This window comes from Maniola jurtina, chromosome 28 (genome assembly GCF_905333055.1).
Source record: "Maniola jurtina chromosome 28, ilManJurt1.1, whole genome shotgun sequence".
Lineage (NCBI taxonomy): Eukaryota > Metazoa > Arthropoda > Insecta > Lepidoptera > Nymphalidae > Maniola > Maniola jurtina.
This window is the reverse complement of record NC_060056.1, coordinates 6018074-6035143: the sequence shown is the minus strand read 5'-3', so window position 1 is coordinate 6035143 and position 17070 is coordinate 6018074. Positions and strand designations below refer to the sequence as shown.

The 17070-nt window shown below is 34.1% G+C and overlaps 1 protein-coding gene and 1 long non-coding RNA gene across 2 annotated transcripts; one reads left to right on the top strand and one right to left on the bottom strand.

Annotated features, from left to right (window-relative positions):
- Positions 1 to 2342: 2342 nt before the first annotated feature.
- Positions 2343 to 11180, bottom strand: LOC123879376. Its single transcript, XR_006798986.1, has 3 exons — positions 11037 to 11180; positions 9497 to 9501; positions 2343 to 2374 (listed from the first exon to the last, which is right to left on the bottom strand). It is a non-coding gene; the product is annotated as an uncharacterized LOC123879376 (long non-coding RNA).
- LOC123879367 (ras-related protein Rab-24-like) lies at positions 3708 to 8841 on the top strand. The gene is made up of 5 exons (XM_045927035.1): positions 3708 to 3983; positions 5008 to 5096; positions 5710 to 5836; positions 6836 to 6983; positions 8385 to 8841. The coding sequence occupies exons 1-5, from the start codon at positions 3870 to 3872 to the stop codon at positions 8519 to 8521; spliced, it is 615 nt and encodes a 204-aa protein (XP_045782991.1). The 5' UTR covers positions 3708 to 3869; the 3' UTR covers positions 8522 to 8841.
- Positions 11181 to 17070: the final 5890 nt, after the last annotated feature.

Below are 17070 nucleotides of genomic sequence, written 5' to 3'. Positions count from 1 at the left end.
TGGGACGAGTGCGCATTCGGAGGAAACAGTGTAGAAAAATTGTAGTTATAGGTAGGTCGGGCGCTGAGTTGGCACTTGGTTTGTATTATTACTTCAACAACTTGATAAGGCTGCGCGTGTTATCATTTCGTGCGAGGTTCTTTTATGTGGCTTCACCTTGGACGTTTATTCTTGTATTTTACTTGTTTACTTACATAAATATATTATTATTTTTATTTGTGGATCAATATACTTACCTTTGATTTTTTTATATACTTATTAAACTAAAATCATGGACTTATCTATAAAATATACTCACTAAAATAAGAAAATTATTTGGTAAAACTAGATTGTATTAGTAGTTCTAATAATACTATGGAGAAAATTCTAGCACATCATTGAGAAATGCCAATAAAAATATTATAGAGATGATTATTTCTATTTTTACTCTCGCGTGTTTTTGATACAGAAACTTCAAACAAAGAATATGTTTGGGTTGCGAATTCTTTCTCTGTCTACTTAATTTTAAAGTTAGTTTAATAAAATTCGAGTTAGGATAATTTTAAAAATATATTTAATTATATATAATATAAAAATACCTCAAATTGTTTGAACCTGTTACTTTGTTTTTCACAGGCATTTTAGAGCACTGAAGCCTGAGCCTTCATTATTGACTTACAAAAATTGACTTTTTATGTGAAAAATTATAGTAAGTATTAAAAAATTTGGGAAGTTTTTTTAAGTTGAAAAAAAATTAACTAACTAGGTAAGTAGAAACTCATGATATAAGTTGAATGATTGAGGCCTTAAAAAATTAAGTGCTCCCGTTTCCATACAAAACTTCAACGCGTGTATCCAAACTTATTCAAAGGCTTTTTTTTTTTCTAAAATAGCTCTCGTTATCGACCCTTTTATAACAATATCTATTGTTGTTGTCACATACAAAAATCGATTGTAGTTTATATAACAAAACCATTGCATTATAATCTCTATTTACATATTGTTAAGATCTCGTTTTGAATATCTATGCAGGTATCTATTGTACCTCCCACAATCAATATTTTGTAAAAGAGTGGGGGAGGTCAATAAACACTAAGTAGTAAGTACCTTAACAAGTGAACCAATTTATTTTACGTAGTATTCTACTAGGTACTGACTTATTGCTGCGACTTCGTTCGCGTGGACTACACAAATTTCAATCCCCTATTTTACCCCCTTAAGGGCTCAATTTTCAAAAATCCTTTCTTAGTAGATGTCTACGTCATAATAGCTCTCTGCATGCCAAATTTCAGCCCGATTTGTCCTAATAGTTTGAGCTATGCGTTGATAGATTAAACACCCTTTATTCCCTCACTCTCATAGTCCGATGGGACATCAATTCGACACGGCCGGAGAAAGAGCAGGCGCAGGACCGAACGGCGATACGAGCTCTCAAAGGCACGGGAATGTGATACCATTGACTTTCTGATACCTACTGGGCTACTAGCTGCTACTAAAATTTTTAGGCCCTAAAAATTTGGTCTTGATTCCAGGATCACATGACTAATAGCCGTATAAACTAGCCACTAGATCGACAAAACTTTATCTCAACAAGTTGTACTTACCTAATATAAAATAATAAAAAAAAACATGAAGTCCTAACAGAAAAAATGGACTAGGTACAAACTGAAGAGTAAATTTTTTCAAGAAATAGTGCTATATAACTACCACATTGTTTTTTTTTCCAAAAAATGTAGGACCCGTGCTATTTAAAATAAAGTACATAAAGATTGTAACGATACCCTATACTACATTCAAATCTGTTCAGGCTTCGAAGTTATAGGATTTTTCTATTCTGATGCAACTTGCAAGTTAGTCCTCGACTGCGATCTCAACTGCAGATAGTAAGTGATGATGCAGTCTAAGATGGAATGGGCCGGAACGCTATATAAATCGCTTGGAGGCACAGTTTTGTTGGTAGGGTGGTAACTAGCAACGGCCGAAGCCTCCCACCAGACCAGACGAGAGACAATTTAGAAAATATGAATTCCCAAAATGCAAGTTGTGGGAAAAAAGAAACTCACATGAACCCTGAAAACATACATAACAATTTCTTTTTGGGCAGTCGTATCAATGGATGTGGTCATGATAGTTTAGTTTTAGTTAGGTCATGAAGTTTGGTAATTTAGTTACAATTTTTTAATTCACAATTTAAGTGGTCCCACTGTATTAAAATATGCTATGCCTGGTTAAAAATCTACTGTTAACTATGTGCTAACTAAGCTATTAAACTGATCGCGAGTACTTATACTTATTTACTCTTATCCATTGAAGAGTTCTGTTTGCCATCTCCAAAGCTATTCATCAGATCTCCAACAAATTAAAAAATCTATTAAACAAAAAAGAATTATCAAAACTGGGTTATATTTGACGGAGTAATCGTGTAACATACAAAAAAATCATTCAGTCGGTTTGAAAACAACTTCCTCCTTTTTTTAAGTTGGCTAAAAAAGGTGTCGATGCGGTGGTGGCGACTGGTGACCTCATTTGTTTCATGGCAATGAAGAGCTTACGGTAAAACGAGTGCTGTTCTACATAAGTAAAATGCAGGCAAGCACTTGCTAACTTGCTCAGGCTCCATACAGTTGGTGTTTAAACTTCCGTACCCAAAGAATGCCGACTAATAATGCCCTATCACTAAGACTCCGCTGTCCATCCATCCATCCGTCTGTTTGTCAGTGGGCTATATCTCATGAACCGTAATAGCTAGAGTTTCAATTGCGGCTATAACAACAAATAATAAAATAATACGAAGGAGCTCTTAATCAAAACAAAGAATTATGTGGATATCAAATAACAAGCGGATTATGCAGAATGCTATCACCATTCAAACTAAAGGGAAATTCCCTGAAGATTTAGTATTACGCTTAGACATTATTATCTAAATATATCATTTACTAATGCAGATCCCTAATCGAACCACAAAATATAATTAAAAATGCTAATTAATTGAGTATTTAATATTAACTAACTAACTAGTTCATTTAGTTTATAGTTATAATATTTTAACAATAAAAATAAGAGATCCTTGAAAATTATCAACATATTTTTGCCGTCCCTACCTTTTATCAGAATTTAAAACTTTTTGGTAAAGCTAGTTTGCAAAACTTTGGGAAATATAAAAAGATATGAAAATTTTTAGGACTACGTACTAATTAATTATTTTTACTGGCAACCCAGAACTGAAAGTGCGTTCCAAATCACGATAATATTTAAAATAAAAATATTTTATGAAATTAATCATCAGTAAACTGTATTACTAAATTAAATGTATGAAAACTATTTTTTTATCAAATAATAAAATCTGATAATGCAAAAAGTTTACTATTGTAATGCCTTTTTAACCCCCGACCCAAAAGAGGGGTGTTATAAGTTTGACGTGTGTATCTGTGTATCTGTGTGTCTGTGTATCTGTCTGTGGCACCGTAGCGCCTAAACTAATGAACCGATTTTAATTTGGTTTTTTTTTGTTTGAAAGGTGGCTTGATCGAGAGTGTTCTTAGCTATAATCCAAGAAAATCGGTTCAGCCGTTTGTAAGTTATTAGCTCTTTTCTAGTTACTGTTACCTTCACTTGTCGGGGGTGTTATAAATTTTTAATTTACACTTGTTGAAACTAACCACATAGCGTTAATCGGATCGCGTTCATTTATCAAATGTCAACAATTTATTTGACACTTGACAGCTTATAGGTACAAAAACAGAAACATTAATAAAAAAAAACATGTGATCTTAAATGAGTGCTATAATTACATTGTTATTGAAATAACAATTGTTATACGCGTTAAAACTTCTCAATAAGTGCATCTTATTAATTATAAGTATGATAACAGAGTTCAAGTGTTAATAAAAATGAGTAGATGTGATTTTAAAATAGTGCTTTTGGGCAGCGAACATGTTGGAAAAACTAGCCTGGTACTTCGATTTGTTAATTGCAGATTCAATTCTGGTACGCCATATCAAAACGTGAGTAGAATATTTATTATTTGGGACATTGTATGCTATTTAAATTGTTGATTATATGGTACCTAAAGTTTATACTCACAAAAAAGTTTTTTATTTACCCGTAATAAGTGATCTATTTCTTTGTGTTGTTTAAACAAAGGGTCTACCTTTGGTGGACCTTTGTTTGATCATGTTTTACGATTTATGTAGTCATCTTATACTGAAGTTCCTTTTCAAAACAATAATCTTTAGTTAGTAAGATGGTAACTTAGGTATCCTCAAAGAACTTGCTGAGTTTCATTGAAACAAGCCTATTTAAACTGCCTATCTCTGTGCCTCATTTCCTCATTTTTGAAGATTGTGAATTGTGACTCCTTTCCATTATTCACATAATGGTTGGAGTTTTCTTGAATTCAAATTCAATTTAAATTCAAATTCAAAATATTCTTATTCAATTAGACTTTTACAAGTACTTTTGAATAATAAATGTGCAGATCCTTCTGCATACAAGTTGATTAAGAAAACGAATTTTCATCTCTTAGTTTTTACTCTTATTGTCATATGTTTGTGATAATTTACCACCGGGATGCAAACAAGAACTCAAATTAGAATAAAATTAAGCTATATTTTGAACATTATTTAATTGTATTCATAGCTTTAGTTTTAAATTTACGTTATACAAGTGTAAATTAAAAATTTATAACATCCCCAACAAGTGAAGGTTACAGTAACTAGAAAAGATCTGATAGCTTTCAAACGGCTGAACTGATTTTCTTGGATTAAGTTAAGAACACTCTCGATCAAGCCACATTTCAAACAAAAAAAATTAAATTAAAATCGGTTCATTAGTTTAGGAGCTATGATGCCACAGACACACACAGATACACACGTCAAACTTATAACACCCCTTTTTGGGTCGGGGGTAGTTAATTATCACCACAATATATTACAAATCTAACAATTCTGTCCATTAAAAGGTGTACAATAGCTGTAGGTACCTACTTTGAATGAATGGTTTTGAGTTTGAGTTATTTTTGATTTTCAGACAATCGGTGCAGCTTTTTGTGCCAAACAGATGCACTCCAACGGCAAAGACTTCAATGTTGGGATTTGGGACACGGCTGGCAGTGAAAGGTTTGTATCATGATCAACCCATCTTATCTGTTACTAGAGGATGCTCGCGACTTTGTCCACGTGGATTTAGGTTTTTAAAGTTCCAGTGGAAACTGTTCCATTTTCTGGGATAAAAAGTTGCCTATGTCAATTCCAGGGATGCAAGCTACCTCGGTACCATATTTCATACAAATTGCTTTTTAGGAATCCCGTGGGAACTCTTTGATTTTCCGGGATAAAAAGTAGGCTATGTCTGTCTTGGATAAAAATGAGCCTATCTGTTAATCCAGAGTATAATCTATCTCCATTCCGAATTTCAGCCAAATCTGTACAGTAGTTTTTGCGTGAAAGAGTAACAAACATACACACATACATACGCACAAACTTTCGCCTTTATAATATTAGTGTGAAGTGTGATTATTAAATTTGAAGTGGAAGATTGTTTTTTAATGTAACCACAAATTCACGGTTTTTCGATTTTTCCTTTACTTGTGCTATAAGACAATGGGAAGTACCCTATAGGTTTTTACTTATAGGTTTTCTTGACACGACAGACAGACAACAAAGTCCTATAAGGGTTCCGTTTTTACTTTTGAGGCAAGGAACCCTAATACTAAGAAACTTTGTTCTTCAGGTATGAAGCTATGACCAAAATGTACTACCGTGGGGCTCACGCAGCTATAATATGTTATGAACCTTCTTCACAAGCCTCGTGGACTCGGTTAAGACATTGGCTGTTGGAACTGCGCACTGTTGAAGAGGTATGCCTACACTCATCATCTTCATTAGTATCTTAATCCATCGCCGGCCCACTACAGAGCCCGGGTCTCCTCTCAGAATGAGAAAGGTTTAAGGCCATAGTCCACCATGCTGGCAGACTTCACACACTGCTAGGAACATTACAGAGGACTATCAGGCATGCACATATCCTCACGATGTTTGCCTTCACCGTCATTAAAGAATATGACCCTGATACAGTATGCTGTGTAGAAATCTTGGTTGCAATCAGACCTGATGTGACCAAGTGATGATGCAGCCTAAGATGGAGTGCTCTTGCCTAAAAGATGTCGAGTTTTGATTGATGATTTGATGTTTGATTTCCTGATAAAATTAACCTAGTATGTCCTTCCCTGGAATGCATGAACAGACAGACGCACTTTCGCATTTATAATTTCACTAGATGATGCCCCCGACTCCGTCCACGTAGATTTGGATCTTTAAAAATCTCATGTGAACTCTTTGCTTTTCTGGGATAAAAAATTACTGAAGTCAATTTCCGGGGTGCAAGGTACCTCTGTACCAAATTTCATATTAATTGGTTAAACGGATAGACCCTTAAAATTCCCGTAGGGACTCTTTGATTTTCCGGGATAAAAAGTAGCCTATATCCATCCCTGGGATGTAGGTAAGCTAACTCTATCAAATTTCATTAAAATCGGATCAGCGGTTGAGCCGTGAAAATGAAGCAGACAGACAGACAGACAGACAGACAGACAGACAGACGAACAGGCAGACAGACACACTTTCGCATTTATAATAATTACTAGCTGATGCCCGCAGCTACGCCCGCGTGGATTTAGGATGCATGAATTATACATATAAACCTTCCTCTTGAATCGCTCTATCTATTAAAAAAAAATTCATCAAAATCCGTTACGTAGTTTTAAAGATCTAAGCATATATAGGGACAGACAGACAGGGAAGCGACTTTGTTTTATACTATAATAATTAAGTATGGATTATGGATTGATTGATTACAGGACTGCAAGGTATACCTATGTGGTACGAAAAAGGACCTCTTAGACAGTGGTGCAGCGCAGAGAGAGGTGCCAGAGGACATAGTGGCAACATACTCACAAGGGTTGAGAGGTCACTTCCTGACCTCCAGCAAAACTGGGGAGAATGTTGGTAAGAAACTTCATCATGTTCCCCATGTTACATTATGCTGATCATACTTAATATTATAAAGGAGAAAGTTTGTATGTATGTGTGTGTGTATGTTTGTTACTCCTTCACGCAAAAACTACTGGACGGATTGGGCTGAGATTTAGAATGGAGATATATTATACCCTGGATTAGCACATAGGCTACTTTTTATCTCGGAAAATCAAAGAGTTCCCACGGGATTTTTAAAAAACCTACATCCACGCGAACGAAGTCGCGGGCATCAGCTAGTATAGTCATATATTATGGGCAGACACTGCCTCCTGAAACACAGTTTTCACTTCATCAGGATGCAGGGACTCACGCTAAAGTTTGTAAACACTGTTTTGTTAAGATAATAAAGATTTATTTATTTATTTATTATGTTTAGATAGATAGGACACTTTATTGCACATAAAACAGAAAAATAATCAAAAATAGACCTCGTAGACAAGGGTAGGATTAAGAGGTCTTTTTCTCACTTTCAGCAAAACTGGGGAGAATGTTGTTCCCCATAGAAATCATTAACAGGGCTCTCTCCGTCACTCGTTTCATACAGTTGTAGTTCCAATTTCATTTGAATATTAAGCAACCAAAGTCCATGAAATTTTGCAGACATATTCTAGAAACTAATATCTGTGCCTGTGGTGTTTTAGATTTTTCTAAAAATATGTAGTTTTAAAATTACAGGGGCTCAAAGATTTGTATGAAAATTTTTAAGACCGTGTAACTTTGAAACCAAATACTTTAACAGAAATCTGGAAAACCACAGACATAGATATTAGTTTCTAGAATATGTCTGCAAAATTTCATTGACTTTGGTTGCTTAATATTCAAATGAAATTGGAACTACGATTGTATGAAATGAGTGACGGAGAGAGCCCTCTTAAAAAACATTAAAAAACAAAAAAAAAACTCACAAAAATCAGTTAAGTTAAAAAGGTAAAAGATTAAGAAAAATCAGTCAAGTGCGAGTCGGACTCACACACGAAAGGTTCCGTACCATCGTACAAGAAATAACCTATAATTTTTTTATTTTTTTTCATTATTGAATTTTCATTAAAAAATAAAAAAACAATTTTTCATTATTTGTTGTTATGAATCCACCATAACAACACATAATGATAAATTCACATTCTGTAAAAATTTCAACCCTGTTACGGTTCTCGGGATACAGTCCGCAAACAGACAGATAGATGGACGCATCTAGATCGCGGATAAATGGATGGATGGATGGATGGATGGATGGATGGATGGATGGATGGATGGAGGAGGGAGGTAGAGGGTTAAAATTTTCACAGAATGTGTATTTCTATAATGACTATACCAATTTTTTTTTAGCAATTAGCATGACTATGGGACTTTATGCTAGTTTTTTTTTTTCAGACGAGCTTTTTCAAAAAATCGTCGACGACTGCGCGACGGATCTCAGAGTGATGAAGAACGTAGAAGAAGCGAGAGTGCAGCTGCAAAAAGAAGATGCTGCTTACAGAGCGAAGCATAAAGAATATTGCTTCTGTTGATACTTTTTTTTTTCTCTCGTCTGGCTTTACACTGATTAGCCAATGTCAAGTTTGTAGTTATTTACAAGTTAGGGAAACTATATGTATAAGTGCGAGTCAGACTCGCGCACCGAGGGTTCCGTAATCGGGTGTTTTTTTTCGACATTTTGCACGATGAATCAAAACCTGTTATGCATAAAAAAAAACTGTTTTGGAATGCACAGGTTTGGTTTGTCTTTCATATGATACCCCACTTGGTATAGTTATCTTACTTTGAAAATTGAAACACATTTTAATTATATTACATTTGTGATATAACCATAAATTCACGGTTTTCGGATTTATTCCTTTACTTGTGCTATAAGACCTACCTACCTGCCAAATTTCATGATTCTACGTCAACGGGAAGTACCCTATACTACCTACTATACCCACGCCAGACTAACAGACGGACAGACAGACAGACAAGCAGACAGACAGGTTTTCTTGACAAACCAAAGTGATCTTATAAGGGTTCCATTTTTCCTTTTGAGATACGGAACCCTAAAAACTATTCAACTAAATCCCTGTGAGATAGCTTTAGTAAAAGAACCGGCTATAGTCCGTTGGTGACTCAAAATATTTAACAGAATTTTTTGTCCCTATCATTTGTATGGTAAAGTAACAGAGAGAGCGCTATACGAACTTTATTTCATGTACAGAGTCGTTAGTTTTGAGGCATCTATTAAATCATAGTCTTAGTCAAAAACAAAGACAATATTCTAAATTTTATGAAACTTTGAAAAAATAAATTGTTTGGTAGCTTTTAATTTTAATTTTTAAGTGAAGTATTTGCCTGTTTTTGAAGCTGAAAAAATATTGATGTTTATAAAATAAATAGTACTTACTTTTCTTTCTTGTTTCTTAAGAGTTGTCTCTCCGTCACTCGCTTCATACAAACGTAGTTCCAATTTCATTTGAATATTAAGCAACCAAAGTCCATGAAATTTTGCAGACATATTCTAGAAACTAATATCTATGTCTGTGGTTTTCCGGATTTCTGTTAAAATATTCGGTTTCAAAGTTACGCAGCCTTAAAAAATTTCATACAAATCTTTGAGCCCCTGTAATTTTAAAACTACATATTTTTAGAAAAACCTAAAACACCACAGACACAGATATTAGTTTCTAGAATATGTCTGCAAAATTTCATGGACTTTGGTTGCTTAATATTCAAATGAAATTGGAACTACGATTGTATGAAGCGAGTGACGGAGAGAGCCCTGTTAGGTATGTTTTGTTTATACTATTATGATACAGTACCTAGGTAGTGGGTACCTAATAATAATTTTACTAAGCATTAAGATTGCTTACGCAAAATTTATTTCGTTCCCGTTTATGTTTATTGCATATGTTGTTTCTTGTCTCTTTCTACATTAAGAGGCAAGCGACGGCTCTGCCCGCGAAATTCAAATTTTATTTGGTTTTTCGCAATTTGTAAATTAATACGACAAAGTAGGCTTATGGCATTCTAGTTGCGACAATAGCAGTATCATTTCCACGTGTTTATGTAAAAATCTATACTTGATAAGATCCAGTTTAAGAAATTAGCTCTAGTATCGACTAATTTGTGAGTTACAGTCGATTCTAGAGCTAATTTCTTAAATTGGACCATTTCAAGTAAAGATTTTTATATAAATAGGTGGGGATGATACTGTTATTGTCGCAATTAAAATACCATAAGCCTACGTTGTCGTATTAGTTTACAAATTGCGAAAAACCAAATAAAATTTGAATTTCGCGGGCAGACCAGTCACACCCACCTTAAGTTAAACCTTTGTAACGCTAATTTATTTATGCTTAAAATTGTATTACTTAAAATTGATTTCATTCTGGTTTCTTTTTTACTACATAATAATATAAGGTATGAAATAATTATACTTACTATGAATTTAAAGCCAAAATGTATATTTAAAATGTAAGGCTTATACATATATTTAATACGATATAACAGGTAAGCAAAATGCTTATTTATTTTTGCGAAATAAAGGATTTTGTAAATAAAAAATCTTTTTCTTATCTCTAGTTAAAAACTATGGTTCAGCCAGAGTTCAGAGAACCTGGGTTCAACAGAATAGATTTTAATTCAAATAAACTTTTACAAGTGCTTTTGAACCGTCAAATAATTTACCACTGGTTCGGAATGTTCCTACCGAGAAGAACCAGCAAGAAACTCGGCGGTTGCTCTTTTCAATTTACATAAATATTCCATACTATACAAGCAATTGCAGCCCCGCACGTTGCTGGAGCGTGTCAAATCCATGCTTTTCTATCATTTACATAATCTTCGATTGTGTAATAAGCTTTTGATGGCATAGTTTTAATGGATTTTTTAAACTTTTGAATCCAGGGAACCCAAGCAATGAAATATGACGTGCTATAAAGGCGAAGGAAAACATCGTGAGGAAAGCTGCATGCCTGAGTGTTCTGTGAGTGTGAAATCTGCCAATCCTCATTCGGCCAGCGTGGCAGACTATAGCCTAAGCCCTCATTCTACTATACAGTCCGATAAGGCTCTTTTAGCACTTGAGTGAGGACGCAGTTGTCGCTTTATGCCGATACAGCGAACTATCAACAAGAGCATTCTCTAGATGGCGGGTTCCGATTTTGGCCACGCGCCAAAAGAGCCTTGTCGGACTGTAGCTGTTCAAAAAAATATGTATATAGTTTTTTTTTTCTCTCTCAGCTGGCAAATATATAGTTAGTTAGTTTTAATTTTTATCCCCTTCAGGAAAGGCAAAGGTCGTAGACCATGCAGCCTGGTAAGTCGTAAATGAATTATTCTTATGTTGTTATGAAATATGAAGGCAAAGTCTGTTCAGTCGTTTCTTTTAATAAAATATTTTTTTTCTTTAATCTTCAAAGATTCATCTGAATGTCTTTAGGATTTAAATGTTCAGGATGAGGCGTAAAATGAAACACGGTCTCTCTCGTTTATTTGAGTTTGTTATCGCATCTTATAATTCTTACACTATGTATATTATCACCTAATTTTAATCTATAGGTAGGTACGGAGTATCATATTGTTATGTACTAAGTATATTCTCGTTTCGATAACTTTTTAAATTAAGAACAGTCAAAATCAACAAATGGCGGCGGGCGGGAAAAATTATTTTTTTAAATATTTTTTTTTTGTGTAGCAAAAATCAAAGACAATTCGGCTTATTTTTTAATACAAAAAAAAAAAAACTTTTTTGGTAGTAAATTATTTTATAGTTATTTATTCATTAAACAGATTAAACATTGTAAAAATGAATGGCGTTATTTTAAGTTTCGTAAAATTGGATTTTTTAAATTATAATAGGTACCTACAAGTACCTAAGGTATATTTTTTAATTTTTCATTCATTCAGGTAAATTGAGTTAGTTCAATTTTATAACCGCATGACTTAGTTGATTTTTGAAATAAATGTAATTCATTTTGTGTTAAAATGAATTCATATTTAAGTCATTTTTTTTTAATTAGGTAGGTACGTACTTAATTTAAAGTTTTCATTTACTAATAAATTGAAGAAATATATCTTTGTATGGATTGAAAAGTTTTTTTTTTTTGGTGTAAAGTGTAAAACAATTTTTCCCGTACACCTAAATAACGGACCATCAGAATTGTTTTTACAAAACATAACTTAAAAAACAGTTAGTTAAATCAATCAACAAGCGAATACTTATAATTACATTTTTAACTCACTATTTCATTTAACTCACTATATTTCTAAATTTAACCACTTAAATTAAATTCAAGAACGTAAGGGGGACGAAACGGAAAACATATTTTTTTTTGAAAAATTTATCCTATAACCGGTATGCCACGAAAAATTCTTACTTTTTAATTCTCTGAGAGTTTAATGTTGAAATTGTTCTGGGTCTGCTATTATTTTAAGGGACAAGCGACGGGTCTGCCCTCGAAATTCAAATTTAATTTAGTTTTTCGCAATTTGTAAACTAATACGACAAAGTAGGCTTATGGCACTTAAATTTCGCCAATGGCAGTATCATCCTCACAGGTTTATATAAAAATCTTTACTTGAAAAAGTCCAGTTTAAGAAATTAGTTCTAGTATCGACTAATTTGTGAGTTATAGTCGATACTAGAGCTAATTTCTTAAACTGGACCCTTTCAAGTAAAGATTTTTATGTAAACCTGTGAGGATGATACTGCCATTGGAGCAATTTAAGTGCCATAAGCCTACTTTGTCGTATTAGTTTACAAATTGCGAAAAACCAAATTAAATTTGAATTTGAATTTTCACTAACTATGCCACGCAAAATAATATTATGTACCATCAAGAGGGATGTAACTTACACAGTGTGACTGTGATTAAATTGAGCTAGACTTATTTTAAACAATAAAATAGCGAGTAGGCGGGTCACCTGATGTTAAGTGATTACCCATGAACATTTTCAGCACCTGAGGTGCCACCGATGCGTTGCCGGCTGAATTTATTGGTCCGCCCCTTGAATAACCCCATGTTGTAATCTAGTGGGAACACTGCCGATAGAAGTTGATTCCACAGTTTGTATGTGCGTGCTAGATTGCCGATAAAAATTATTACTTACACTGATATTACAAGTATTGGTTATTTGGTCGATATTTTTTGTTTAAATTTTGCAGTAGGTAATAATAGGTAATCATAAATCCTTTATTATGGCTTAATAGCCACAAAAAGAATAAATTAATACTCAGAAAGATTTGTGTTTTGCATTTCATTTTGGAAGATTATCGCAATAGTAACACATGACTCTCACTCCGACGGCCTTTAACACTCGCGTCAAGTGTAGATGTACAGTCGGGCTCAGAATTCGAGTAGCAATCCCCTGAAACTATTAGGTAAGCTGGATGTATTGAACGACAAAAACAGCCCAAATAGACACAACGACGACCCAAAACAGAAGAACAACTTGGAGAAATATGGATAGGAGAGCCGGCCTCAATTAACATGGGAAAAGGCTAGGTCTATTAGGTATATTAGGTACATCAAAGACCTGTCGCACTTATGACCTTTTTCTATAAACACGCCACACACACCTAACGCATGTGCATAATCGTGCCACGCGAATGTTATCTTCAAGGTGCTAAACGACTTATGGTCTTTGACTGTACCGAGTCAATAGTAAATTTTTCGTGACACTACCCGGTCAAAACGTAGAAATTACCATCAAACACCTTAACATCACAATATTATGATATATCATATAAAGTCGCGTAAGGATAGATTTTTTTTTTCACAATAATAAAAATACAAAAACGGGGAAAAATATATGTTCATGTAAAATCACTAACATCATACGTGGTCGTTTTTTTCTCAGTAAGTTCACAAGATCACATAGATTTTTTTTTTTCGAAAAAAAAGCTCGGGCGAACTACGTAAAATATCATATCAACGTGTGCGTTGTTAAGTTAATAAAGATAATAAAAGATAGAAAAGTAAATGTAAACTATGAGCAAAGTAAAGGTCAACACTAATCGACGCAACTCTGTTGACGCACAGCACATACTTAGGTACCATTCCATACCAGGATTAGCTTGATAAACAATGTTTCAAAATTATATTTCTTTTAAAAGCTATGACCGTTGAATTTTTTTGTTATTATGTGTTGGTTGTGCCAAGTTTATTTAGCATTACAAAAAGTTATTTTTTTAGGGTTCCGTACCTCAAAAGGAAAAACGGAACCCTTATAGGATCACTTTTTTGTCTGTCTGTCTGTCCGTCCGTCCGTCCGTCGTGTCTGTCAAGAAAACCTATAGGGTACTTCCCGTTGACCTAGGATCATGAAATATGGCAGGTAGATAGGTTTTATAGCACAACTAAAGGAATAAATCCGAAAACCGTGAATTTGTGGTTACATCATTAAAAAAAATTAAAATGCGTTTCAATTTTCAAAGTAAGATAACTATATCAAGTGGGGTATCATATGAAAGGGCTTTACCTGTACATTCTAAAACAGATTTTTATTTATTTTTATGTATAATAGTTTTTGATTTATCGTGCAAAATGTAAGAAATACACGAGTACGGAACCCTCCGTGCGCGAGTTTGACTCGCACTTGGCCGCTTTTTTATATTTTATACAACTTAAAGCACACATTCCAATGACAATCTATGTAGTATGTACTGTGTGTCGTAGATTGCCGTATCTCAGTGAAGGCCATTAGTCTATCTCTACTTGACAACATCGATGGACGGTAGAATAGAAAATAGGAGGGGAGTGGACAAAATAACGTACATAATATATTAGGAAAACGTGTGCGATAGTTACATATGGACACATTGCTCAAACAACCGACAGATGTTGGGGTCCCGAGGTACTGAAAAAATAAACTAGCACCAAAAAAACGCATAGTTGAAAAACCTCCCATTATATGAACGATCTTAAGCGAGTTGGGTGCCGCTGGAGAAGGAAATTCCTATAAGAAACTTAAGACTCTCCGTCACTACTCCATACAATCGTAGCCCCAATTTCATTTGAATATTAAGCAACCAAAGTCCATGAAATTTTGCAGACATATTCTAGAAACTAATATCTGTGCCTGTGGTGTTTTCAGATTTTTCTAAAAATATGTAGTTTTAAAATTACAGGGGCTCAAAGATTTGTATGTAAAATTTTAAGTCCGCGTAACTTTGAAACCGAAATCTGGAAAACCACAGGGTAGATATTAGTTCCCGGAACGTTTCTACAAAATTCCATTGAGTATGATTGGTTAGTATTCTAATGAGAGACGAACTACGTTTGTATGGAGCGAGTGACGGAGAGACCCCTCTCTATCGGTTGAAAAAGACTACGTGCAATAGTTTCCTATATAAATACATAGATTTAAATATCTGTTCAAATATAAATTTCTATCTATTTATGAATGGCAAATAAAAAATATGGCCATTAAAAAAAATTTGAGCGTTTTTTCAATGAGTTCGGAGCTGTAGGCGATGTTATTAGGCTACCTTCAACACCCAACTTGCTGCTATTGTAAGCATAACTGGAAATTGTTATTTGAACAGACTTTGAATACATTTTTTTCCCGACAGTACATAAAAAAAAGAGATAAAAGACACTCTCTAAACATCAAACTAGCGGTACGAGAAATCAAAGTCTCTACAACACCTATTGCATTATTATTGCTGTGATTTTCTTGATATTCAAAATAAATATTGACATCAAATATCAAATTACTTGCACACGGCATACATTTGCTATGACATTTCAATTGTAACATGCTCGTATAATAGTTTTAACAGGGCTCTCTCCGTCACTTACTCCATACAATCGTAGCCCCAATTTCGTTTGAATATTAAGCAACCAAAGTCCACGTAATTTTGCAGACATATTCTAGAAACTAATAACTGTGCCTGTGGTACTTTAGATTTTTCCAAAATTATGTAGTTTTAAATTTACAGGGGCTCAAAGATTTGTATGTGAATTTTTAAGACCGCGTAACTTTGAAACCGAATATTTTAAAGGAAATCTGAAAAACCACAGGCATAGATATTAGTTTCCGGAGCGTTTCTGCAAAATTCCATTGAGTATGATTGGTTAGTATTCCAATGAGAGACGAACTACGTTTGTATGGAGCGAGTGACGGAGAGACCCCTCTTAAGAGACGTCAAAAACACGATATGCCTGTTAACGTCAAACTTTCAATGTCATAGCAAATTAGTGGTCAGAACATTTATTTAAAAGATAAATGTAAAAATTCATTCAAACCATTAAATATCAAACATTCAATTAAAATATACCTATATAATTATAATTTGTGCATAAAAATCATTTGTTAATTTGTTTAATAGCAAAATGAGTGATAGGAGAAAGACAAGGAACCAAAAGCTTAATTTGCTATAATCCGCCAAACCAAAGAAATCTGTATGATGCAACATGCAGCATGCGACATGCACCGCCCGCCCTCCCACTGATAAACATGCAGGAAAAGCCAGCCACCACATAAATCCCAATTGCACTGCAATTAGGCATTGTAAGGTCTACATCTCCTGAGGATGCTCCGGTGTCGGGGCGAAACGTGCGTCGAGTGGTGTTGGGATTTGTGTAGTGCTGCGTGGTGGTGGTGCGCGTGGCTTGCTTGGTGGCTGGCTTTTCCTTCATGTTTATCAGTGGGAGGGCGGGCGGTGCATGTCGCATGCTGCATGTTGCATCATACAGATTTCTTTAGTTTGGTGAATTATGGCAAATTAAGCTTTTGGTTCCTTGTATCATGGACTTCCGCAAAATAACGCCTACTTCTATACTACATTAAAGAAAGAGTTTCACTGTTACAATGAGAAAACAATTTAATATTTCAATATTTATTTTGACTATCCGTACAGTATATCATTAAGATACCGTTTATTATTAAGGTACAACATAGAACCCATGGCATAATATACAAAACTTATTTTTTTTTAATTTTAAATTACTTGAATTAATTTAAAACAATGCAATACCTATTTCTGATGTGAGCTTTTTCGACTTGTCACATTGTAATTTTTTATTGTATTGAGCATTTAATTATTGAATTCATATTTTAAAATTATCATTTCATGATTGCC